The sequence below is a fragment of the Jaculus jaculus genome, chromosome 15 (genome assembly GCF_020740685.1).
Source record: "Jaculus jaculus isolate mJacJac1 chromosome 15, mJacJac1.mat.Y.cur, whole genome shotgun sequence".
Lineage (NCBI taxonomy): Eukaryota > Metazoa > Chordata > Mammalia > Rodentia > Dipodidae > Jaculus > Jaculus jaculus.
In genome coordinates, this window is record NC_059116.1 from 67,479,826 (window position 1) to 67,498,637 (window position 18,812).

Consider the following 18,812-nt stretch of genomic DNA (forward strand, 5'->3'; position numbering starts at 1 on the left):
AGATATCCCCCATCAAAGAATGGTAGATTACATATAGAAATATACATTTGTTTTGGAAACAAACTGAACAGTGTTTGGTCTGGAATGTGTTTGAGGAAAAGGCAAACTTTGCAGGGTGTGAGGAGACGGGGTGGGGAAATAGTGCTGATTCTGTGGGACATGCAAGGGGGTGCACCAGCTGGATTAGAGGACCCGCATATCACTTGCCAGGAGTGATTACACAAACCTGGGAAGCCAGATTTCTGGTGCTGGAAGGTGGGAGGAGCTGCCCCTTGCTGCCCAGGAACCCTAGCCCTGCGCTTGCACGATCTCAGAAAGCAGCAGCCCTGGGCCCTGAGCAGTGGCTCCAGTGTGACTGCCCCCGTGTGGAGAACCAGCTCTGGCCACGACTGGGGGTGGGCCACCATGCCCTCCAGAGCTCCAAAATACTGGGTCCATCTCCACAGGGATATAGTCTTTTCCTTGTGTTCAAACTTGCTCATAAAACATCAAACCTCAGTGGTGTGATCATGCTCCTGGCATTCCGCGAGAGGTCAGCCCTTTGTTACAAGGGACCAGCTGGTTCTTTTCCTTACGTGTTCCGGGATCTCCTCCTGGGCTCTAAAGGAGTCCCTTCTCTCTTCCACAAGACGTCCAGCCCAATCTGGACATCAAAATGCACAAATCAACAACACAAGTAGGTAAACTGAGTCTGGAGCCTCCTTAGCCAAGATTTTCCAAGAGATAGACCTTTGTCGGCTCAGTCACTGGAACCTTTTTTTTTCTTTTGGTCCCAGACCAGTTTTCCATGTTCCTTAAGTACTATACTCAGAGCTTTCTGGAAAGTGGGGCTTTCAAAGTCACAACTGTCTTGTGATAGGAAGGTGCTTTGTTCCTAAGGTGGCATTTTAGAAATGGCCAGAATCAAGATCAAGGTCAAGAAGACAAAGCCATGCCCTTTCTTGGGCATGTTTGCTGCATAGTTCATTTTTTTTTTTTTTTCAACAAAAAGAGTTCTATAGGGGAAATTATGTTACCTAGGTATTCCCTATGGACTCACAGGCAGTAGGAGGTGATAAAAAAAAACCAGCCATGACTGCTATAAAGGCCGTGTGGAGTCCTGGGAATGCTCCCTCTATAGCTGGCAGCTTCCTTTATGGCATGCCTTGCCCCCCAATGCCAACTGTCTTTGCCCACCTCCAAAACTCAAGAATGACAAGTCGCTGGCCTGTCGGTTGAGTGTAGGTGCCCATTTGCTATTGTTTCCAGGCGAATTCTAGTGCTTTTACTGTTGCATGATGGGTCAATGTCCGGAGGACAGGGAGGGACAGAGTGTGGCAGCAGAGAGGACTCGGGGACACGTGCAGACTTTCATATCCAAGTGAGGAATTAAGCATTGACTTATTTATTGATTTATTTGAGAGAGAAAGGGGGGGGGGAGAGAGAGAGAGAGAATGGATGTGCCAGGGCCTCCAGCCACTGAAACTGACCACCATATGCATGTGCCACCTTGTGCATATGGCTTACGTGGGTCCTGGGGAATTAACCTGGGTCCCTAGGCCTCGCAGGCAAGTGCCTTCACTGCTAAGCCATCTTTCCAGCCCCAGTACCCATTCTCTCTGAGAACCTGCAGAGACCGAATGAGGTGACGAAGGCTTGGTGTTAGGAAAGCAGCTTGAGATAGAGCTTGCGTGTCTACCCTTGGCCTCTGCCCAGCACACTGCATGCGGATATGAAATTCTCAGCTAGTTTCCAGGGGCATTTGACATCAGTGAGGGGCCTAGGGCTTTGCCAACCCCATTTTCTGGGGCTTGAGAAAGGTCTATTCTGTGTTCTCTTCCTGGTTTTATAATGAAAGTGTAGATAACAGCTGCTGAAAGAGAAACTTTTTCCACCCCGAGAGTTCTCTCAGAATGGAAGACTCTCCCACATTGTACTCCTCCTAAAGAAATATGAATGACCTAAGCTAGTGATGCCGTGATAGTGTGAGCTTCCTGATGCCATGTTCAACAGTCTGTGCCTGGGCTGCCATCATTTGTCATCTCCTCCTGGTAGCTCACTGAGACCTTGCCAAAGCCGAGCCAAGCACGGCTGACTGCAAGGAGGGTGCCCATCCTTTCTGGGGCTCAGCGCACCCGTGCTTTGCTTCAAGTGAACAGTTCTATGTCTTCATATGCAGTTCATGGGCCCATCTGTCAATTTTAAGAAAAATTCTCACCGCCAATACAAATTTTGAATTAAATATTGTTTTCTGGATGCAAATGGCTATGTAAAACATATAGCACATGAGCTTGTCAAACTCAGGTCAGTTATTTATTACCCCTTGCAAGTAACTCTTTTCTTCTTTTTCTCATTCCTTCCTTTCTATTTTGAGATGGGGTCTTGCTATGCAGTCCAGGCTACAGGAAACCCAGGATCCTCCTGTCTCTGCCTCTAAAGTGCTGGAATTACAGGCATGCACCACCATGTGCAAACCTATTTTTTTTCTTGTAGTCCAAAAATTTGAGTATTTCCTTGACACTCAGTGGTAAACATTATCTTATACACGTCTCAAAGATTCTGCTGGGCTTTCTTAAATATTGCTTGTCTATTTATGTCATTGTATTTCTAAAGAGCAGGGATAAATGAGTCTCAACATCAGTAATACTTGCTTACTAACTGGGTCTATATGGCCATTTTAGAGACTTTTCCAGGAGCTTTACAGATTTTGACGTGACAGCTAGAATCGTCACCCTGTGTGTCTGTGTGGCAGGATTCCTGCTGAGCCATGGCCTGTGACCAGTGGGACAGGTAGACCAGCTGCCTGACTTCCTGACATCATAGCTGCTCATACAAATCCTGCCCTGTGCCTTTGGGGAGGCCTGGGCTGTCTTCCTGGCAACACGTGTGTGTGTGTGTGTGTGTGTGTGTGTGTGTGTGTGTGTGTGGCAAAGGTGTGGGAGTTATTAAGATGGTTCGTCTAACAGGCTGCTCTATGACTGGCTGAGCACTGGAGAATGGCATGAGACAAGTCAGGACCTTCACTGGGCCATCAGGGAGGCCTGCCAGCATTGCTCCAGTCAGATGGAGCCTCGGGCTTGGGACAGGCCTGAGGGCTGAACCTGGAGCGACCTGCCTGGCTCTCTGAGCTCTGGCTTGGAGAGTGCCTGCCCTGGGCTGCACATTTCACAAGCTTGCTCCCTCTCTTCTGCGTACCTTGTCCCCAGGTGGGTGGATGACATGGGCTGGTTTACACAGGAGATTCCCCAGACTAGGAAATCCTTCAGTTTCTGACAAACTGAAGCACGTGGTGGCCCTCCTCACCACACGGTTTTGATTTTTAGATCCCTCTGATGAAAGGGAAGGCTTCACAGCCAGCTACACCTTGCTGAGCTCTCTCTGTGGAGGCCAGTGTTCTGCTCACTTACTGGGTCACATCTCCCTCTAGCTCAGACAATAAGCCATTGAAAGCTTTTTCTGTCTCTCTTGGAGAATATTTGTGAGCGAACAGGACAAAAATGTGGAGAAACAACTGGTATACCAGAGGCCATTTGAAGTGTATGATCAGAAAGCATTTAGGAATAAACAGAGAGAGGGGGGAGAAGGAGGAAGGGAGGGAGAGAGAGAGAGAGAGAAAGATGGAGATTAGGTTTAAGAGTGCATAGCTGAGATCAGAGTTTCATCCATCATCCCTCATGAGAACTAAGGGCGGCGTATGAGTTCACTTTCAACAAAACCGTGGCTTGTCTCTTTTGCAAGAGAGGCTCCTAACTCCTGGCATAGTGGGTACCTCATTCCCAGAGCAAGGTTTGTCGGTGCAGAGGAGCCTGGGGACTTGGGGGTGAGGAGGAAGGCAGGTGTCTTCATTTCTGCTATGGGTGGTGTGGGGTTTGCATGGGAAGCTGCCAGGGAAGGTTTTGTGTGAGCCCCCCTGCGGAGCCTCTTGGAGAGAAGCCAGCCAGAGCCGCCCTCCCGAGGACGGGCGGGAAAGCAAGGGAACACAAGTAAAGTGCACTCTTAGCCATGGAGACAGAGTCTTGTTCCACTTATGAGAACTTTTAAAAATGCCTTTAAATTCCCCTTGAAGGAAAAAGGATCTCTTAAAGGTTAGCATAAAACTACTGGAAGAGCAAACAATATAAGTCAGATAACTGAGAGATACAGATCCCAAAGACACTTCTCAAAAAGAAAACAAATCCCTAAAGCACAGTATTTACCAATATTTAAATAATCCAGTTGAAACCTTTTTTTTTTTTTCCATGAAAAAATACACCCTAGATGGCTGCCTACACTGAGAAGAATGGGAACGGTGGAACTGGGGGAGAGGACTCAAGGTCTGTTCAGCTAGAGCGTAGCGAGATTCATATGTACAGCACCAGATCCTAGGAATTCAGCTCCCCTTGAGTCAGTACGTTTGGTGAGAAATGAACACTTCAGAATTGCAGTATAAAATATGGCCATAAAAAACTTCTGTCTTCCAGTCCTTTGCAGGCGTACCATGCAGGATGGGGGCTCTGATGCGGGAGCAGCTCGGGCCTGGGACTCCCCTTCCCGGCTGCCCCCTGGGTCCCACCTCCAGTGCTGGTCACTTGCTTCCAGTGTGCACTGTTGTCACAGTGGTGGGCCTGGGTCTCCGCTCAGCTCCGACTCCTGAGACCCCCGACGAAGAAGAAATGAAACTACAGAGCGTGGAAGGAGCCAGGCCTGCAAGAGAAGAGCAGACACAAGGTTCAGAGCAGACTCACTCTCCCCCAGCCCACCAAGAGGGTCAGATGCACTGGCTGTGGGGTATCAAACTTTTACCCAGTGGTTAGACAGGCCTCTACCCCCAAGCTACACCCTCCAGCTCCACACTCTATCCTTACCCATCTGTGGGGAAAAGCTTTGTAATGTGTTCAAATGCTTTCTTTTCACACCCAACTCTCTTTTCTTTTTAATTTTATTTATTTATTTGTTTATATGAGAGAGATAGAGAGAGAAAGAGAAAGAGAGAATATGGGCATGCCAGGGCCTCTCTGCAAATGAACTCCAAATGAGCGCGCCCCCTGTGCATCTGGCTTATGTGGGTCCTGGAGAATTGAACCGGGATCCTTCGGCTTTGCAGGCAAGTGCCTTAACTGCTAAGCCATTTCTCCAGCCTTCTTCTCCTCATTTCATGATAACTGCTTTATGTTTGGAAAGAACATGGTTTGGTTAAGATGCCGTTTTGATCCTGAACACATGAGATCCCATGCACTGAGCACTCATTATGGACTATACATCAGGTACACGTATGAAAAATGTCCACAAGACGTTTATGAAAGAAGAATAAAGAAAGGATCTGATACCCCTTTCGGTCCCTAGTTAGTATTGTACAGAAGCATTTTGTGACATAGGTCACTTTGAAATGGGGATGTTCACATAGTTCTCTGTGAGGCCACTCACCCCTTGTGTGAGAGAGAGTCCTGCCAGGCAGTGCTAAGACGCACAGGCAGATGTGCCGGCCTATGGTTATGGTGAGAGGACCATGTAGGGCCCTAACTGCCTCAGAGGCTGGATTAACCCACTGATAAATTCAGAGTTGAATGATAGTTGGAAATCAGGGCTAGCTGGAGGAAGCAGGACACTGGGGGATGTGCCAGCCTTTTCTCTCTTTCTCTCTGTTTCCTGGCTGCCATGAGGTGAGCAGCTTTGGTCCCGCACACCCTTCCAGCAGGATGTTCCATTTCACCACAGGCTCACAAGCATGGAGCTGCGTGACTGTAGATGGAAATCCTGAGACTGTGAGCCAAAACAAATCTGACTTCTTGGGCTGGAGAGTTGGCTTAGCGGTTAAGCGCTTGCCTGTGAAGCCTAAGGACCCCGGTTCGAGGCTCGGTTCCCAGGTCCCACGTTAGCCAGATGCACAAGGGGGCGCACGCGTCTGGAGTTCGTTTGCAGAGGCTGGAAGCCCTAGCGTGCCCATTCTCTCTCTCTCCCTCTCTCTGTCCTTCTCTCTGTGTCTGTCGCTCTCATATAAATAAAAAATAAAAATTAAAAAAAAAATCTGACTTCTTTTAAGAGGCTTTTCTTCGGGAGTTGTTATAGCCTTGGAAGGCCCCAGTGTGGAGTGTATCAGCCGCTGTGTGGCTTCAGCAATGAGTAGACCCACCCATTTTGTCTGTGTGGACACGGGAGAGCCATACACTAAGTTATCTACATGAGCTCTGCTGGCAGTGCTGTTTCATGGCTCTTTAAAGAAATGGTGGTGTATTTTCTTTGGTCGGTAGCTAGGGAGGGATCTATGCTGACATGTGCATGAGATCTCCAGGGGTGTACAACTGTGTCAAAGAAATTCATGTAGATGAACTGGGAAATTTTAAGGATCAAATGGTTCCTAATGATATACAAATGACTCTCTTGTTTTTTTTTATACATTTTTTGTTTGTTTTTATTTATTTATTTGAGAGTGACAGAGAGAGAAAGAGGGAGAGAGAGAGAGAATGGGTGCGCCAGGACCTCCAGCCACTGCAAACAAACTCCAGAAGAGTGTGCCCCCTTTGTGCATCTGGCTAATGTGGGTCCTGAGGAATCAAGCCTCGAACTAGGATCCTTAAGCTTCACAAGTAAGTACTTAACCACTAAGCCATCTCTCCAGCCCAATGAGTCTTTTCTTTATGTGGTTCTGAGGTTCAAGGTCAGGGCCTTCTAACTTTGTTTCATATTAGGAAAGAGCTCTACCACTGAGTTACCCCGAGCCTTTGCTTTTTTGAGACAGACTTTTGCTAGCCAGGCTGGCCTTGAACTTGTCATCCTTCACCTTTCAAGTGCTGATATTACAAGTGTGTGTCACCACACTGAGCAACTGAATGGGTCACTGACTGTTTTCTAAGCTAAATAGGGAAAAGCATGATGCTCAGTGGTTAGGGAGATGAGCGTTCATAGAGATGATCAAGGCAATTGCTTTGGACTGGAGAAGAGCCACTGGAATGACTTACTATGAGATCAAGATAAATATAAATACAGGCGTGTAGGAGAGAGAAATAACATTTCAGTGTGCTACCTTCAAGGGTCTCTCTCATATTCTATGCAAACACGAGGGGATGATGAGAAACCACGACTTCTGACTTTCATTGCAAAGCTAATGCACTTCATACAAATAAAGTGAAATTATCATCCTTCTCATCAAAGTACCGACATTAGTTATGAGGATCCTGCCATCCCTTCCTCAGTCCACACAGTGATGTACGAGAGGCAAATAGAGCGGAAGGAGACAGGCCAAGAAGTTCCGGGCCCTGTGCTTTACTATGTGGAACATGAGCCCTAGGGTGCTTATCTACAAATGGGAACACCAAGGACAGAGGGTGGGAATTAAATAAATGTGAAGAAGACCCTAGGGGAGTTGTGAGCATTAATTGGGATAAAGCATTGGAAGTCCTGGCTCTGCACAGGAGAGCTCCCTCCTGCCCCCTCCCCTAATCTCAGGTCCCCACCAAACAAGTCTGGGTTTTCTACATACGCACAGTCTTTTTGGCTGGCCAAACTGAGGCTGCTCGAGACACCTGCGTTTGAACTGTCCAGGCTGCTGCCGAGATGAAGCCGCCGCATATGCCTCACCACGGCTGTGGCATTAAATGCTTGCTGAAAATTGAGAAAGGACAAAATATATATATATATATATCCCAGCCAGTCAGAAGAAGCTCTCATTGCTTTGCGGATTCACCTAGTTACCCTAAACACAGTAAACTTTTTAAAATACTTTTAGGGCACATTAGGAAGAAACCTTATATTGCTGCTTCTTCCAAAAATGTGCAAATTTATTTATATCCCTTCATCATCAAAATGTATTTTGGAGAGGTAAAAAATAGTTTGTTTCCAATATCATAAACCTATGGAACAAATATAAAACAATAGTCTACATAATTTAAGAGAAGTGACTTTTAGAATAAAAGCATATTATGATAATATATCTTAACATGTAATGTTTAAAATTAGCATCTGTTTTCACATGAGTGCTCCCTTTTTGGAGAGGGGCTGTACTGGAGGTTGAACCTTGAGCCGAGCTGGAGGAATGCTCTACCACCGAGCCACACCCCTGGCTTTCTTTCTACTTTTTTTCTAGGAAGACTCCTGAGTCTTGGTAGGTTACCTAAGTGGGACTTGAACTTTACTCTGCAGCACAGGAAGCCTTTCTATTCACAATCCTTCTTACTCAGTTCCCAGAGCAGACAGAATTATAGGCTTGGACCACTAGGGCACACCACCTTTGCACTTGGTATTCTCCCTAAGTAAATGGCATTTCCTCTAATCCTAAGGCAGATGAGTGGAATGAATTGTTTCTGAATTGTCTCACTGTTGGCTCTCAAGGCAGGATAGTTAATTCAATTACCAGTGCTGATTAAACACACTGGTAATCAATGAATAGATGTTTGTGAAATCTCTACGGTTTAAAGCCATCAAACTTTTGCCAAAATATATATATATATTGATGAGTTCAACTTAGCTCATGCATTTTCTTTTCTTCATATCACTTTAATAAAAGATGACTATTTAAAATGCCAGCAAAAGCCAGGTGTGGGGGCACATGCCTTTATCCCAGCACTTAAGAGGCAGAAGTAGGAGGATTGCTGCGAGTTCGAGGCTACTGTGAGACTACATAGTGAATTCGAGGTCAGCCTGAGCTAGAATGAGACCCTACCTCAAAAAACCAAAATAAATCAATAAAATAAAATAATAATAATAATCAGTGCTAGCAAAGTGAAGGGAAAGAAAGGTGTACTCCATTACTTAAGGAATCACAAATGGTCAGTGCCTTTGTTGCATGTAGTCCATGTGCTGTCTTTGGAGCACAGAGGGCCAACATTAATCCCCCACACCCGGTCTTCCTCACGCATCTTAATCACGAGTCAGTTAACATGAGCAAAGTTAGCTGCCTGAGGTTCTGGGGATTTCTGCTCAAACCTTGATGACAGTCCTCTTTAGAAATATGACACGCTCAAATTACACAGTGAATTTCATGAGAGTAGTTAAAAGTTCCTGGTCATTCGACAAACTCATGACTTACTCTCCATTTGCTTTTTGCAAAATTCTTCCGGATCTGGGCGCTGACGGACTCGTGAATGTTTTTGTTGAGGGCTGTGTCCCCGGCGATCCTGAAATGCAGGTGAAGAGACTTCTCAGATAGGTTGCAAATGGCATGGGCAATGGGGGTGGGTGGGCGAACCTGTGGCTTTCCCAGGAATCCCCCCTCCTCCGAGAAACTGAGGCTGATTGAGCGGGTGGCTGGTTGCTGCTCTTCTAGGCTGTTTAAGCCTCCTGGATGCCTTCCTCCTAAGTCCACACATACCACCACTACCACCCCAAAATTCTACCCCATCTTCTGCACGCTGCTCCAAGGTCTGCCAACACCCTCATCATCAGCTATTACCTGCCTCCCCTAGATTTCCTCTTCTCACCCCAATTCCTGCAACAGTAGGGCCCATGATGGCAAGGCAAGCCAAATTCACGTTCTTCCTGCTTCCTCCTTGCACCCAGCACATGACCAGCAGGGTCTCACCTCCAAGCTCTCTCATTTGTTCTGTAACTGGTCTGACCACCACAGTGTCCTTAGAGCCAAGGCCCCTGTGCAGAACCTGATCATATCCTGGCCTTCCCGGGTCCCGCCTGGCTCCGTGAGAACATTCTAGTCCCTGGCCTGTGCTCCACCCCTGTGCTTCCGAGAACGCTCTCAGAAATTTGAAGACTGCGTTCATGGCCATGGGCAGTGCTTTACAGTGCTTGCTTGTGGCCGAGCCCTCTGCCATTAGCAGGGAAGAGCTCAGGTTTGCTCTGATCTCTTCTGAGTTCCCCTCATCCTTCTCTCTTCTCTCTCGTCCTCCCTTCCCTCCCTCCTTTTGAGGTCTTACATCTTCTCACCCATCTTACAAAGTCCAGTCTTGGGAATACCCTAGGAGTCATACACAATACAATCCACTCTTTACTCAACATGCTCTTCTCTTCCGCACCATCCCCTTCCCTAAATCCCATCGCTCTATTTTCCCTCGAGGCCAGGAAATCCATGCTCAGCTTTCTTTCAGTCTTTCCCAGGCTTGGGGGCTGCTATTTTCCTTTCCTGGTTTAAGTACCAAATGATTCGATTCTGGGTGAGTATCTGTTGCCTAAGAAAGAATTCATTGAATCTTGGCAAAGTTCTGAAGCCAGTTCCAGAGTTATGGCTCACCCTTGCTGGCCAGAGGGACCAGACCCTGGAGGAAAGTACTCACTTCTCTGGCCTGGACACAGAAAACGGGTTGGCCACTAGACTGTTGTAGCCAGTGGCTTTGGGAGAATGAAAGGAACAAGCCAGGGCTTATTCCAACAGGGACTCATCCACTCAGAAAGGGAAAGATGGACGAGGGACCAGCCATGGGGTCTGAGCCCGGATGGCCTACATTTCGAATATGGTCTGATGGTCCCGGCTAAGAGCAGCTCTCCCTTAGCCTCAGATATACTTCTCTCGCTTCCCAGGAGGGATGAAACCCAGCCAAGATGCTCAGAGATTAAATGAAGGGCGCCACGTTTCCATTTTCAACAGCTGCCAGTTGCACCCCCTGCCCAGGCCCACAGCAGTGAAACAGAAATAGCATGTCTGAGGGGCGAATGGGAAGTAAGAGGAATGGGCAGGTTAGAGGAAGTGACTTGTTTCCTTCAGCACCCAGGGGAGCGATTCCTCCTACGCCATTTTTTATTTATTTTTATATGTATGTGTGTTCATGTGCAGGTGGGTGCACCTGTGTGCTCAGGTGTGCATGGCCAAGTGTGTGCACGCGTACGGAGGCCAGAGGTCAATGTTGGATGATTTCCTATCACTTCACTTTATTATATGGGGACAGAGTCTCTGCCTGAGCCCATAGCTCACCTGTTTGGCTCTACAAGCTAGCCACCAGGTCCTACGGATCTTCCCAGCGCTGGGATTACGGGGGAGGAGCTGGGACTATGGGCCCTCAGGCTTGTGTGGTAAGCACTTTTTACCCTACATCCTTTTTTTTTTAAAATTTTTTTAAATTTTTTAAAAATTATTTATTTATTTATTTGAGAGCGACAGACACAGAGAGAAAGACAGATAGAGGAGAGAGAGAGAATGGGCGCGTCAGGGCTTCCAGCCTCTGCAAACGAACTCCAGACGCGTGCGCCCCCTTGTGCATCTGGCTAACATGGGACCTGGGGAACCAAGCCTTGAACCAGGATCCTTAGGCTTCACAGGCAAGCGCTTAACCGCTAAGCCATCTCTCCAGCCCCCCCTACATCCTTTTTAAAAAAAAATGTATTTATTTGAGAATCAAAAAGAGGGAGAGACAGAGAATGGGCACACCAGGGTCTCCAGCCACTGCAAAGGAATCCCAGATGCATGTGCCCCCTTGTGCATCTGTCTTACGTGGGTCCTGGGGAATTGAACCAGGATCCTTTGGCTTTGCAGGCAAATGTCTTAACCGCTAAGCCACCTCTCTATTCTACCCTACATCATTTTTAATAGCTACATCCTCAGGGAAGAGGCGAGTTCCACTGTGTCAGGGGCAAGCTCTTTACTGTAAAAAACTGGGCCCAAATGTAGGAAGCTGAATAGTGTTGTAGGCCAGAGCTGGGCTCCAAATCAAACAACCTGGGGGTGGTGGGGGGCAGCTCGGGGGACACTCTGGGACTGGTATGCACCTGCCCATCAGCAGCCTGGCCTCGGACCCTGGGTGCAGGGGCTGCTGCTCGGGCCGGCTTGCTGTGGCTTCGTGCTGGGTTGTAGCGGACCTCACTTCCCACAGTTGCAGGCTGCGCTGCAGCTGGGTCAGAGTCTAGTTGGCAGCAGGTGACCCAGCAGCTCTGTTAAGACAGTCTTGAAGGTGTCTGAAGGACGAGGCCACTTCTTCATTGGACCGGAAGTCCAAGGGTGGCAATGCCGTGTACCGTTTAGGCAGTGATGCGTACGCATACAGAGCATTCTCCCAGCGCTTCGCACCCTGCGGCTCATCACGAGAAGAGTCTAAAGTGCTCTGTTCCTTTCTCGGCAGGTTAGCTGATCAGGGCCTGCGCTTTCTAACGTGAGACCTCCTGCAAGCCGAGCGGGTGAGTGAGCCTACTCCATCTCTCCCCTTGCAGCCGAACGCACTTTCGCTCATCTGCCTCTGGGAACTTCGTGAAGTTGTATCTATTCTGGTGATTTCTCTTGTGACTTTCCTCCAGTTTGGGATCTATCTTCCATCTTACCTTATAATCTTTTCGTATTGGCATTTTCCAAATTAGACTCCATACCAGAGTCTAACCATTCATAAACATCCCTATTTATTTACAGCATGCCCTGGCATTAGGGAAATAACTCCATAGATAATACCATCATTTTATTACTTTTATAATTAGAAAAAGTATTTACAGCATGCACTGGCATTAGGGAAATAACTCCATAGATAATACCATCACTTTATTACTTTTATAACTAATGTGACTTATATGCATATGTATTTGTATGCAAATATATATATATATATATATATATATATATATATATATTGGTTTTTCGAGGTAGGGTCTGACTCTGGTCCAGGCTGACCTGGAATTCACTATGTAGTCTTAGGGTGGCCTTGAACTCATGGCGATCCTCCTACCTCTGCCTCCCGAGTGCTGTGATTAAAGGCATGTGTGTGTGCCACCACGCCTGGCACATGTATTGTTTTTTTTTTAATTTATTTATTTATTTTTATTTGAGAGCGACAGACACAGAGAGAAAGACAGATAGAGGGAGAGAGAGAGAATGGGCGCGCCAGGGCTTCCAGCCTCTGCAAACGAACTCCAGACGCGTGCGCCCCCTTGTGCATCTGGCTAACGTGGGACCGGGGGAACCGAGCCTCAAACCGGGTCCTTAGGCTTCACAGGCAAGCGCTTAACCGCTAAGCCTTCTCTCCAGCCCACATGTATTGTTTTTTAAGAAAAAGGTGCAGCCACCTTGGGTCACAACAACACAACACACCCTCCTTAAAGGGGTACCTCAATCAAAAGGGCTGCTGCTGATCATGGTATGCTAAGAAGTTTCCAGAAGCAACTTCAGTCACTCTGGTGCTTAGTATGATGAACTTTAGCATCCGTCATCAACTCTGGAGTATGGGGACTTAAGGCAGAAGAGGACTTTGTGCACACTCACATGGCCCAGGAAAAGCCCTTGGCTTCTGATATAGAGGGATTTCCTTACGGATCTCTAACCACACACAGACTTACAAAGCTGTGAGGAAGCATTTCTCATTCAGAGCTTCCTGGTTTAGCCACTGTGCTAACAGCGGGGATGGCACATATACAAGCATGTCTTACTCTCTTCCACCAATAGATCAAAATCCATCCTTCTTTGCTGCTGGTATGTGGACATGCTGCAGTCTACCTCTATACTTCTGGTACTGTGGGTATTTTTGTGGGTATATGTGCCTGTGTACGTAAGGCCAGGGGTATAGACCTCAGGTATTGCTCCTCAGAAACACTGTCCACATTTTTGGGTCTCTCACTGGCCTGGAGCTCATCAATTAGGCTGGTCAGCAGGCTCCAGGGATCCATTTGTCTCTGCTTCCCCAGCACTGGAATCCTAGGTGTGCACCGTCATAGCTGGACTTTTTTTTTTTAATTTTTTTTGTTCTTTCCTTATTTATTTATTTGAGAGCGACAGACACAGAGAGAAAGACAGATAGAGGGAGAGAGAGAAAGAATGGGTACGCCAGGGCTTCCAGCCACTGCAAATGAACTCCAGATGCGTGTGCCCCCTTGTGCATCTGGCTAACATGGGACTTGGGGAACTGAGCCTCGAACTGGGGTCCATGGGCTTCACAGGCGAGCGCTTAACCGCTAAGCCATCTCTCCAGCCCATAGCTGGACTTTTTATGAGTTCTGGGGACTGAACTCAGGTGCTTGTGAGGCTGGAGCACCACAGACTGAACTCAGGTGCTTGTGAGGCTGGAGCACCACAGACTGAGCTGCGTCCCCAGCCCAGTTCCGCGGTTTTCTATCCACGTTCTCAAGCTGGACTTGGTGACGCCTAGTGTGAATCTTGGGCAGTCCTGTGCCAGACTCTTGGGCTACTTCCCAATTGCCATGGCCAAACAGAGCTAACATGCCTAGGGTCCTGCAGAGGGAGGGGCTCTTTAGAGTTGATTTTATATGTCAACTTGCTAGGGTATATAGCAGCCAGGTACTGGACCATAGGCTAATCTTGCTGTTGCTATGAATGTATTTTTTAGATGACATTAACATCTCAGTAGTTGATTTTAAGTTAAGCACATCATGAAATAGATTTCATCCAATTAGCTAAAGGCTTTGAGAAAAAGAAGAGAGGCTGTCTTTAGAATATTTTTACTTATTTATTTGCAAGCAGAGAGAGAAAGTAAATGAGAAGACAGTCAGAGAGAACAGGTGCACCAGGGCTTCCCGCCACTGCAAACAAACTCCAGGCAGATGCATCTCGACCCTGTGCACCTGGCTTTACGTGGGTACTGGGGAATCGATCCCAGGGTTGTTTGGCTTTTTAGACAAGCACCTTAACTGCTGAGCCATCTCTCTAGCCCAGGACTGTCTTTAGACTCCAGCTGCTACATCAGCTCTTCTCTGGTCTCTGTGCAGATTTTGAATTTACCTGACTCCAAATTCAGGAGCCAATGCTTTAAAGCCCTTAGCACCAGTGAACCCCTCTAACATCACTTCAGTTTGCTCATCACCGAAGCTGGAGACAAACACTCTGAGCCATTTGACCTAGGATCCAAGAGTCCACTCACAAGTGCTGCCAGCCACTCAGGTGAACAGTCTGAAGGTTCCTTCCCAAGAAGAGAGGGAACTGGAAACACCTGGTGAGTGGTGTTGACTGCTTTGCGGAGCAGCCCTTTCCTGTGTGGAAAGGGGGAGCAGGTGTGTTTCCTGAGGGCTCTCCCAGCCCTGAGGAGCTTGGGGGAAGAGGGAGGGAGGAGCAAGTGTGGGATGGCACGATGCTCTGATGTTAACAATCTGCTTCTGCCAGAGTCTCGTTCCTCCACCTTCTGTGGACTCCCAGCTGAGGGCATGTTCTCCTTTGTCCACTGAGCAATTTCGCCTCATGGAGACGAGGGTGTCATCACAAATGCGGGCAGGTGTGGGGTTCTAGAGGTGTGTGCATGATTATCACATCCTGCTGTCTGACTTCCTAGGACTTTTGAAATATACAGTAAAAAAAAAATTACAGAGAAATAAACCTTCTGATTAGGAGGCATTGGGTGGTCTGGCTCCCAAACTCCAAGGAAAACCTTGGACTCTGTGGTAGTTTGAATAGATGGCCCCCAATATATTCAGTGTTTTATTAGTTTGCCGTTTGCATCTGCAGCCACATGGCTGGAGGGGGTGTCACTGGGCGGATCTTAAGGTGTGGTGGGGGGTTTGGGATTTCAATCTAAACATATGCAATGTGTGCCTAGCTGGAGTTCCTGAAGTGTGCTTTGTGGCTTTTGGCTTTTTGCTTGTGCTTCTCTCTCTCTCTTTGCTTGGTCCTGTGAAAGCAGGTAGCTTCTTCTGCCGTTATGGAACTTCCCTTAGATCTGTAAGCTTCAGTAAATCCCTTCCTCCATAACTGTGCCTGGTCTGGACGTTCATCTACACTTATATCTCCTTACCCCCCCCCCACCAACAGCTCTATTGTTTAGCCAGATGGGGGCTTTCTAACAATTCTGGCGAGGCAGGCCTGTAATCCTAGCCACTCAAGAGAACTGAGGGAGGAAGGCTATCTCAAGGCCTACCTGGGCAACTTAGCAATAACTTGTCTCAAAATGAAAAAAAAAAAAAATTATACAAGGGCTGGACATGCTGGAGAGATGGCTCAGCAGTTAAGAGCTCTTCCTATGCAAGAAGGAGAGCCAGCAGGGTCTAATGCAGAAGAGGTGGTAGAAAGACTGTAAGAGCCAAAGGAAGGGTAGGACTCCTTACAACGTGCTCCTCCAGACATAAAATGGCCTGGATAGCCATGACCTCACAGTGCCTGACACTACCTACACAAGACCATCATCATAGAAGGAAAACATCATGGCATCAAAATAAAAGAGAGACTGATTGAGATGGGGAGGGGATATGATGGAGAATGGAATTTCAAAGGGGAAAGTGAGGGGGAGAGAGGTAATTACCATGGGATATTTTTTTTATAATCATGGAAGTTGTTAATAAAAATTTGAAAAAATTAAATTAAATTAAATTAAAAATTAAAAATATTTAAAAAAAGAAGCAGAGCCAGATGAGGCCTGAAGACTTCTTAAGTTAGACCATTCAGCAGTCCTATGGGGAGCAGAGATCAGAGAAATTCCAGGGCTCATGAGAAAAACAGGGTCAGTAAGAGGCTCCAGCTCAGGTATAAGCAGGTGGAGGAGGGGACCCAACATTGCTCTCTGGCTTGGAACACCTCCCCTTCCTGTGATCCAGCCAGGACGTAGCCTTCTCCAGGACAAAGGCTCCACTGGGCATCAGATCTAGCTGGACCCCACCCTGTCCCACTCCAGGTACCTCAGAAAGGCGCTTGGTTTTCAAAAGAGAGAGAGAGAGAGAGAGAGAGAGAGAGAGAGAGAGAGAGGGAGAGAGAGGGAGAGAAAGAAAGAGACTAGATTTCTATCTGCCTTCTTTTCACTTTCTAGGGAGTTAAGATGGGTTAGTGGGCAAGTAAGAGGAGATCGGGGGTCAATCACACTTCTTCTGGAAATATTTTTCCTTCCTTTTATCTTAGGGACAGGAAAGATGGCTTAGCGATTAAGGCACTTGTCTTTGAAGCCTTAGGACCCAGGTTTGATTCTCCAAAAGCCATGTAAGCCAGATGTACAAGGTGGCGCATGCATCTGGAATTCATTTGCAGTGGCTGAAGGCCCTGTCACACCCATTCTTTCTATCTGCCTCTCTCTCTTTCTCAACATCTCTCAAATAAATAAGTAAAGAAAGAAATAAAAGTAGTAGCTAGAGGCCCTGGTATGCCCATTCTCACTCACTCTCTTTCTCTTCCCTCCCCTGTCTCTAATAAATAAATGAATAAAAATAAATCTTTTGTTTGTTTTTCAAGGTAGGGTCTCACTTTAGCTCAGGCTGACCTGGAATTCTCTATGTAGTCTCAGGGTGGCCTCGAACTCATGGTAATCCTCCTACCTCTGCCTCCCGAGTGTAAAAATAAATCTTTAAAAATATATTTGAATAAAATAATCTTTAAAAAAAAAAAGTTTGACAGCCTCAAAGGCCCACTGTATGTGAAGTAAGTAAATATTTTCTCTGTTATCATCACTTATGTGGACTTATTGTCCAGGGTGTTTTACTAAGAAATATCATGATGACACATGAACAAAACTCTACTTTTCCAAAGAAGAATAAGACTAAACACTGCACACTAGTTCCCAGGGTGTTCTTTGCCCCCCACCCCCATCCCCTTGCTTTCTCTCCTTTTAGTAATAAAGGTCATTCATTATGAAGCCAGACAGCTCTGCCTAGAGCCCAGGCTTTGCCTTTAGCTGGTTGTGAAGTCTTGGCCCGGTTCCTATTTCCTTATGTGTGCAATGAAAGGAAAACCTATCCCGTGGAGTTGTTGTAAGGAAAAAAAGGTGAGGATACTTTAAAGCAATCCTCACGGCTCCTGGGACATAATAGACGCACCGCAAATGGAAGGGCAGGGGCGGGTGACACACGGAAACGCTGTGAAACTGGGTCACGGCACTACTTGTAAGCAGGGTCTCTGTGAGAGGTTGACAGCGTGGGAGACACAGGAAGGCAGGAGATGACAGAATAAGGAGCAGTGGCCTCCAGTGTTCCCAAAAGACACTTTCTCCTGAATTGAAGGTTCTGTCCATGCGTGTGTCTGTCTGTTGGGTATCAGACCCAGGGCCTGACACATGATAGGCAAGTAGTCTATCCCTGAGTCAGACCCCAAAGCTCTATTTTCATTATACTGGATGTTCACAGGCCACGTGCACACTTAAGGCCCATGTTCTGTAGGATTAGTTCCCAGCCTGGCACTACGGGGGAGTGGTGGAAACCTTCAAGGGGTCGGGTCTAATGGGAGGTCTTTAGGTCACTGGGGAATACCCTTGAAGGGAATTGGGGGACACTGATCTCTTTCTCTGTGCTTCTTGGTTACCCATTCTACTATGCCCTGATGTACCGCTCATCACAGGCCCCAAAGAAATAGTAGCAGTGGATGATTGAAACCTTCAGAACAGTGAGCCAAACTGAAATACTCTTTCTTTTCTTTTAAGCTGATTTTCTCAGGTATTTTATTATAGTAACAGAAACGTTAACCACTGTATAGTGTAATTGCTCTTGGCACTTGTTTCAAAATAGATCCTCAAAGGGCTTTAATAAAAAGAGCTAGAGGGTCAGAAGAGGTGGCTCAGCAGCGGCAAAGCACTTGCTTGCAAAGCCTGATGGCCCAGGTGTGAGTCCCCAGTACCCATGTGAAGCAAGATGCACAAAATGGTGCGTGCATCTGGAGCATGTCTGTAATGGCAAGAGGCCCTAACGTGCCCGTTCTCCCCACTTCTTCCCTCTTCTCTCTTGCTCTCTCTCTCTCTCTGTGTCCTTGCAAATAAATAAAATATTTCTAGAAATAACTACCCACTTTCTCTTCTAGGCACTGCATAATCCCCATAACTTCCATTATTTTTATATCAGTTCTTAAATTATATATTATTATTGTTGTTGTTATTAACATTTAATTATAAAGTTGAAGATTAGAAAATTCAAGTATTCAATGGGGCTGAGGTGATAGCTCAGTAGGAAAAGTGCTCTCCTGGAAACATAGGGATCTGAGCTTATTCCCCAGAGCCCATGGAAGAGAACTCCAGGTATTAAGGTACACACTTATAATCCCAGTGATGGGGAGGTGGGAATCTCGAGGGGTTACTGGCCAGACAGTC

General features: G+C 46.9%; 1 protein-coding gene across 3 annotated transcripts in view; it reads right to left on the reverse strand.

Moving 5' to 3' along the window:
* Positions 1-982: 982 nt before the first annotated feature.
* The window catches only part of Camk1d (calcium/calmodulin dependent protein kinase ID), a 490,150-nt gene continuing 472,320 nt past the window's right edge, over positions 983-18,812 (reverse strand). The window contains exons 9-11 of one of the 3 annotated variants that reach the window (XM_004662370.2): positions 8,981-9,068; positions 7,440-7,557; positions 983-4,662 (exon numbers count right to left, since the gene is read on the reverse strand). In XM_004662370.2, coding sequence (XP_004662427.1) covers positions 4,544-4,662; positions 7,440-7,557; positions 8,981-9,068 — 325 coding nt within the window. In that variant the 3' untranslated portion in view covers positions 983-4,543. Of the gene's footprint in view, positions 4,663-7,435; positions 7,558-8,980; positions 9,069-18,812 lie in introns of all 3 variants that reach the window. The other 2 variants (XM_045134686.1, XM_012949634.2) reach the window with 2 other exon arrangements.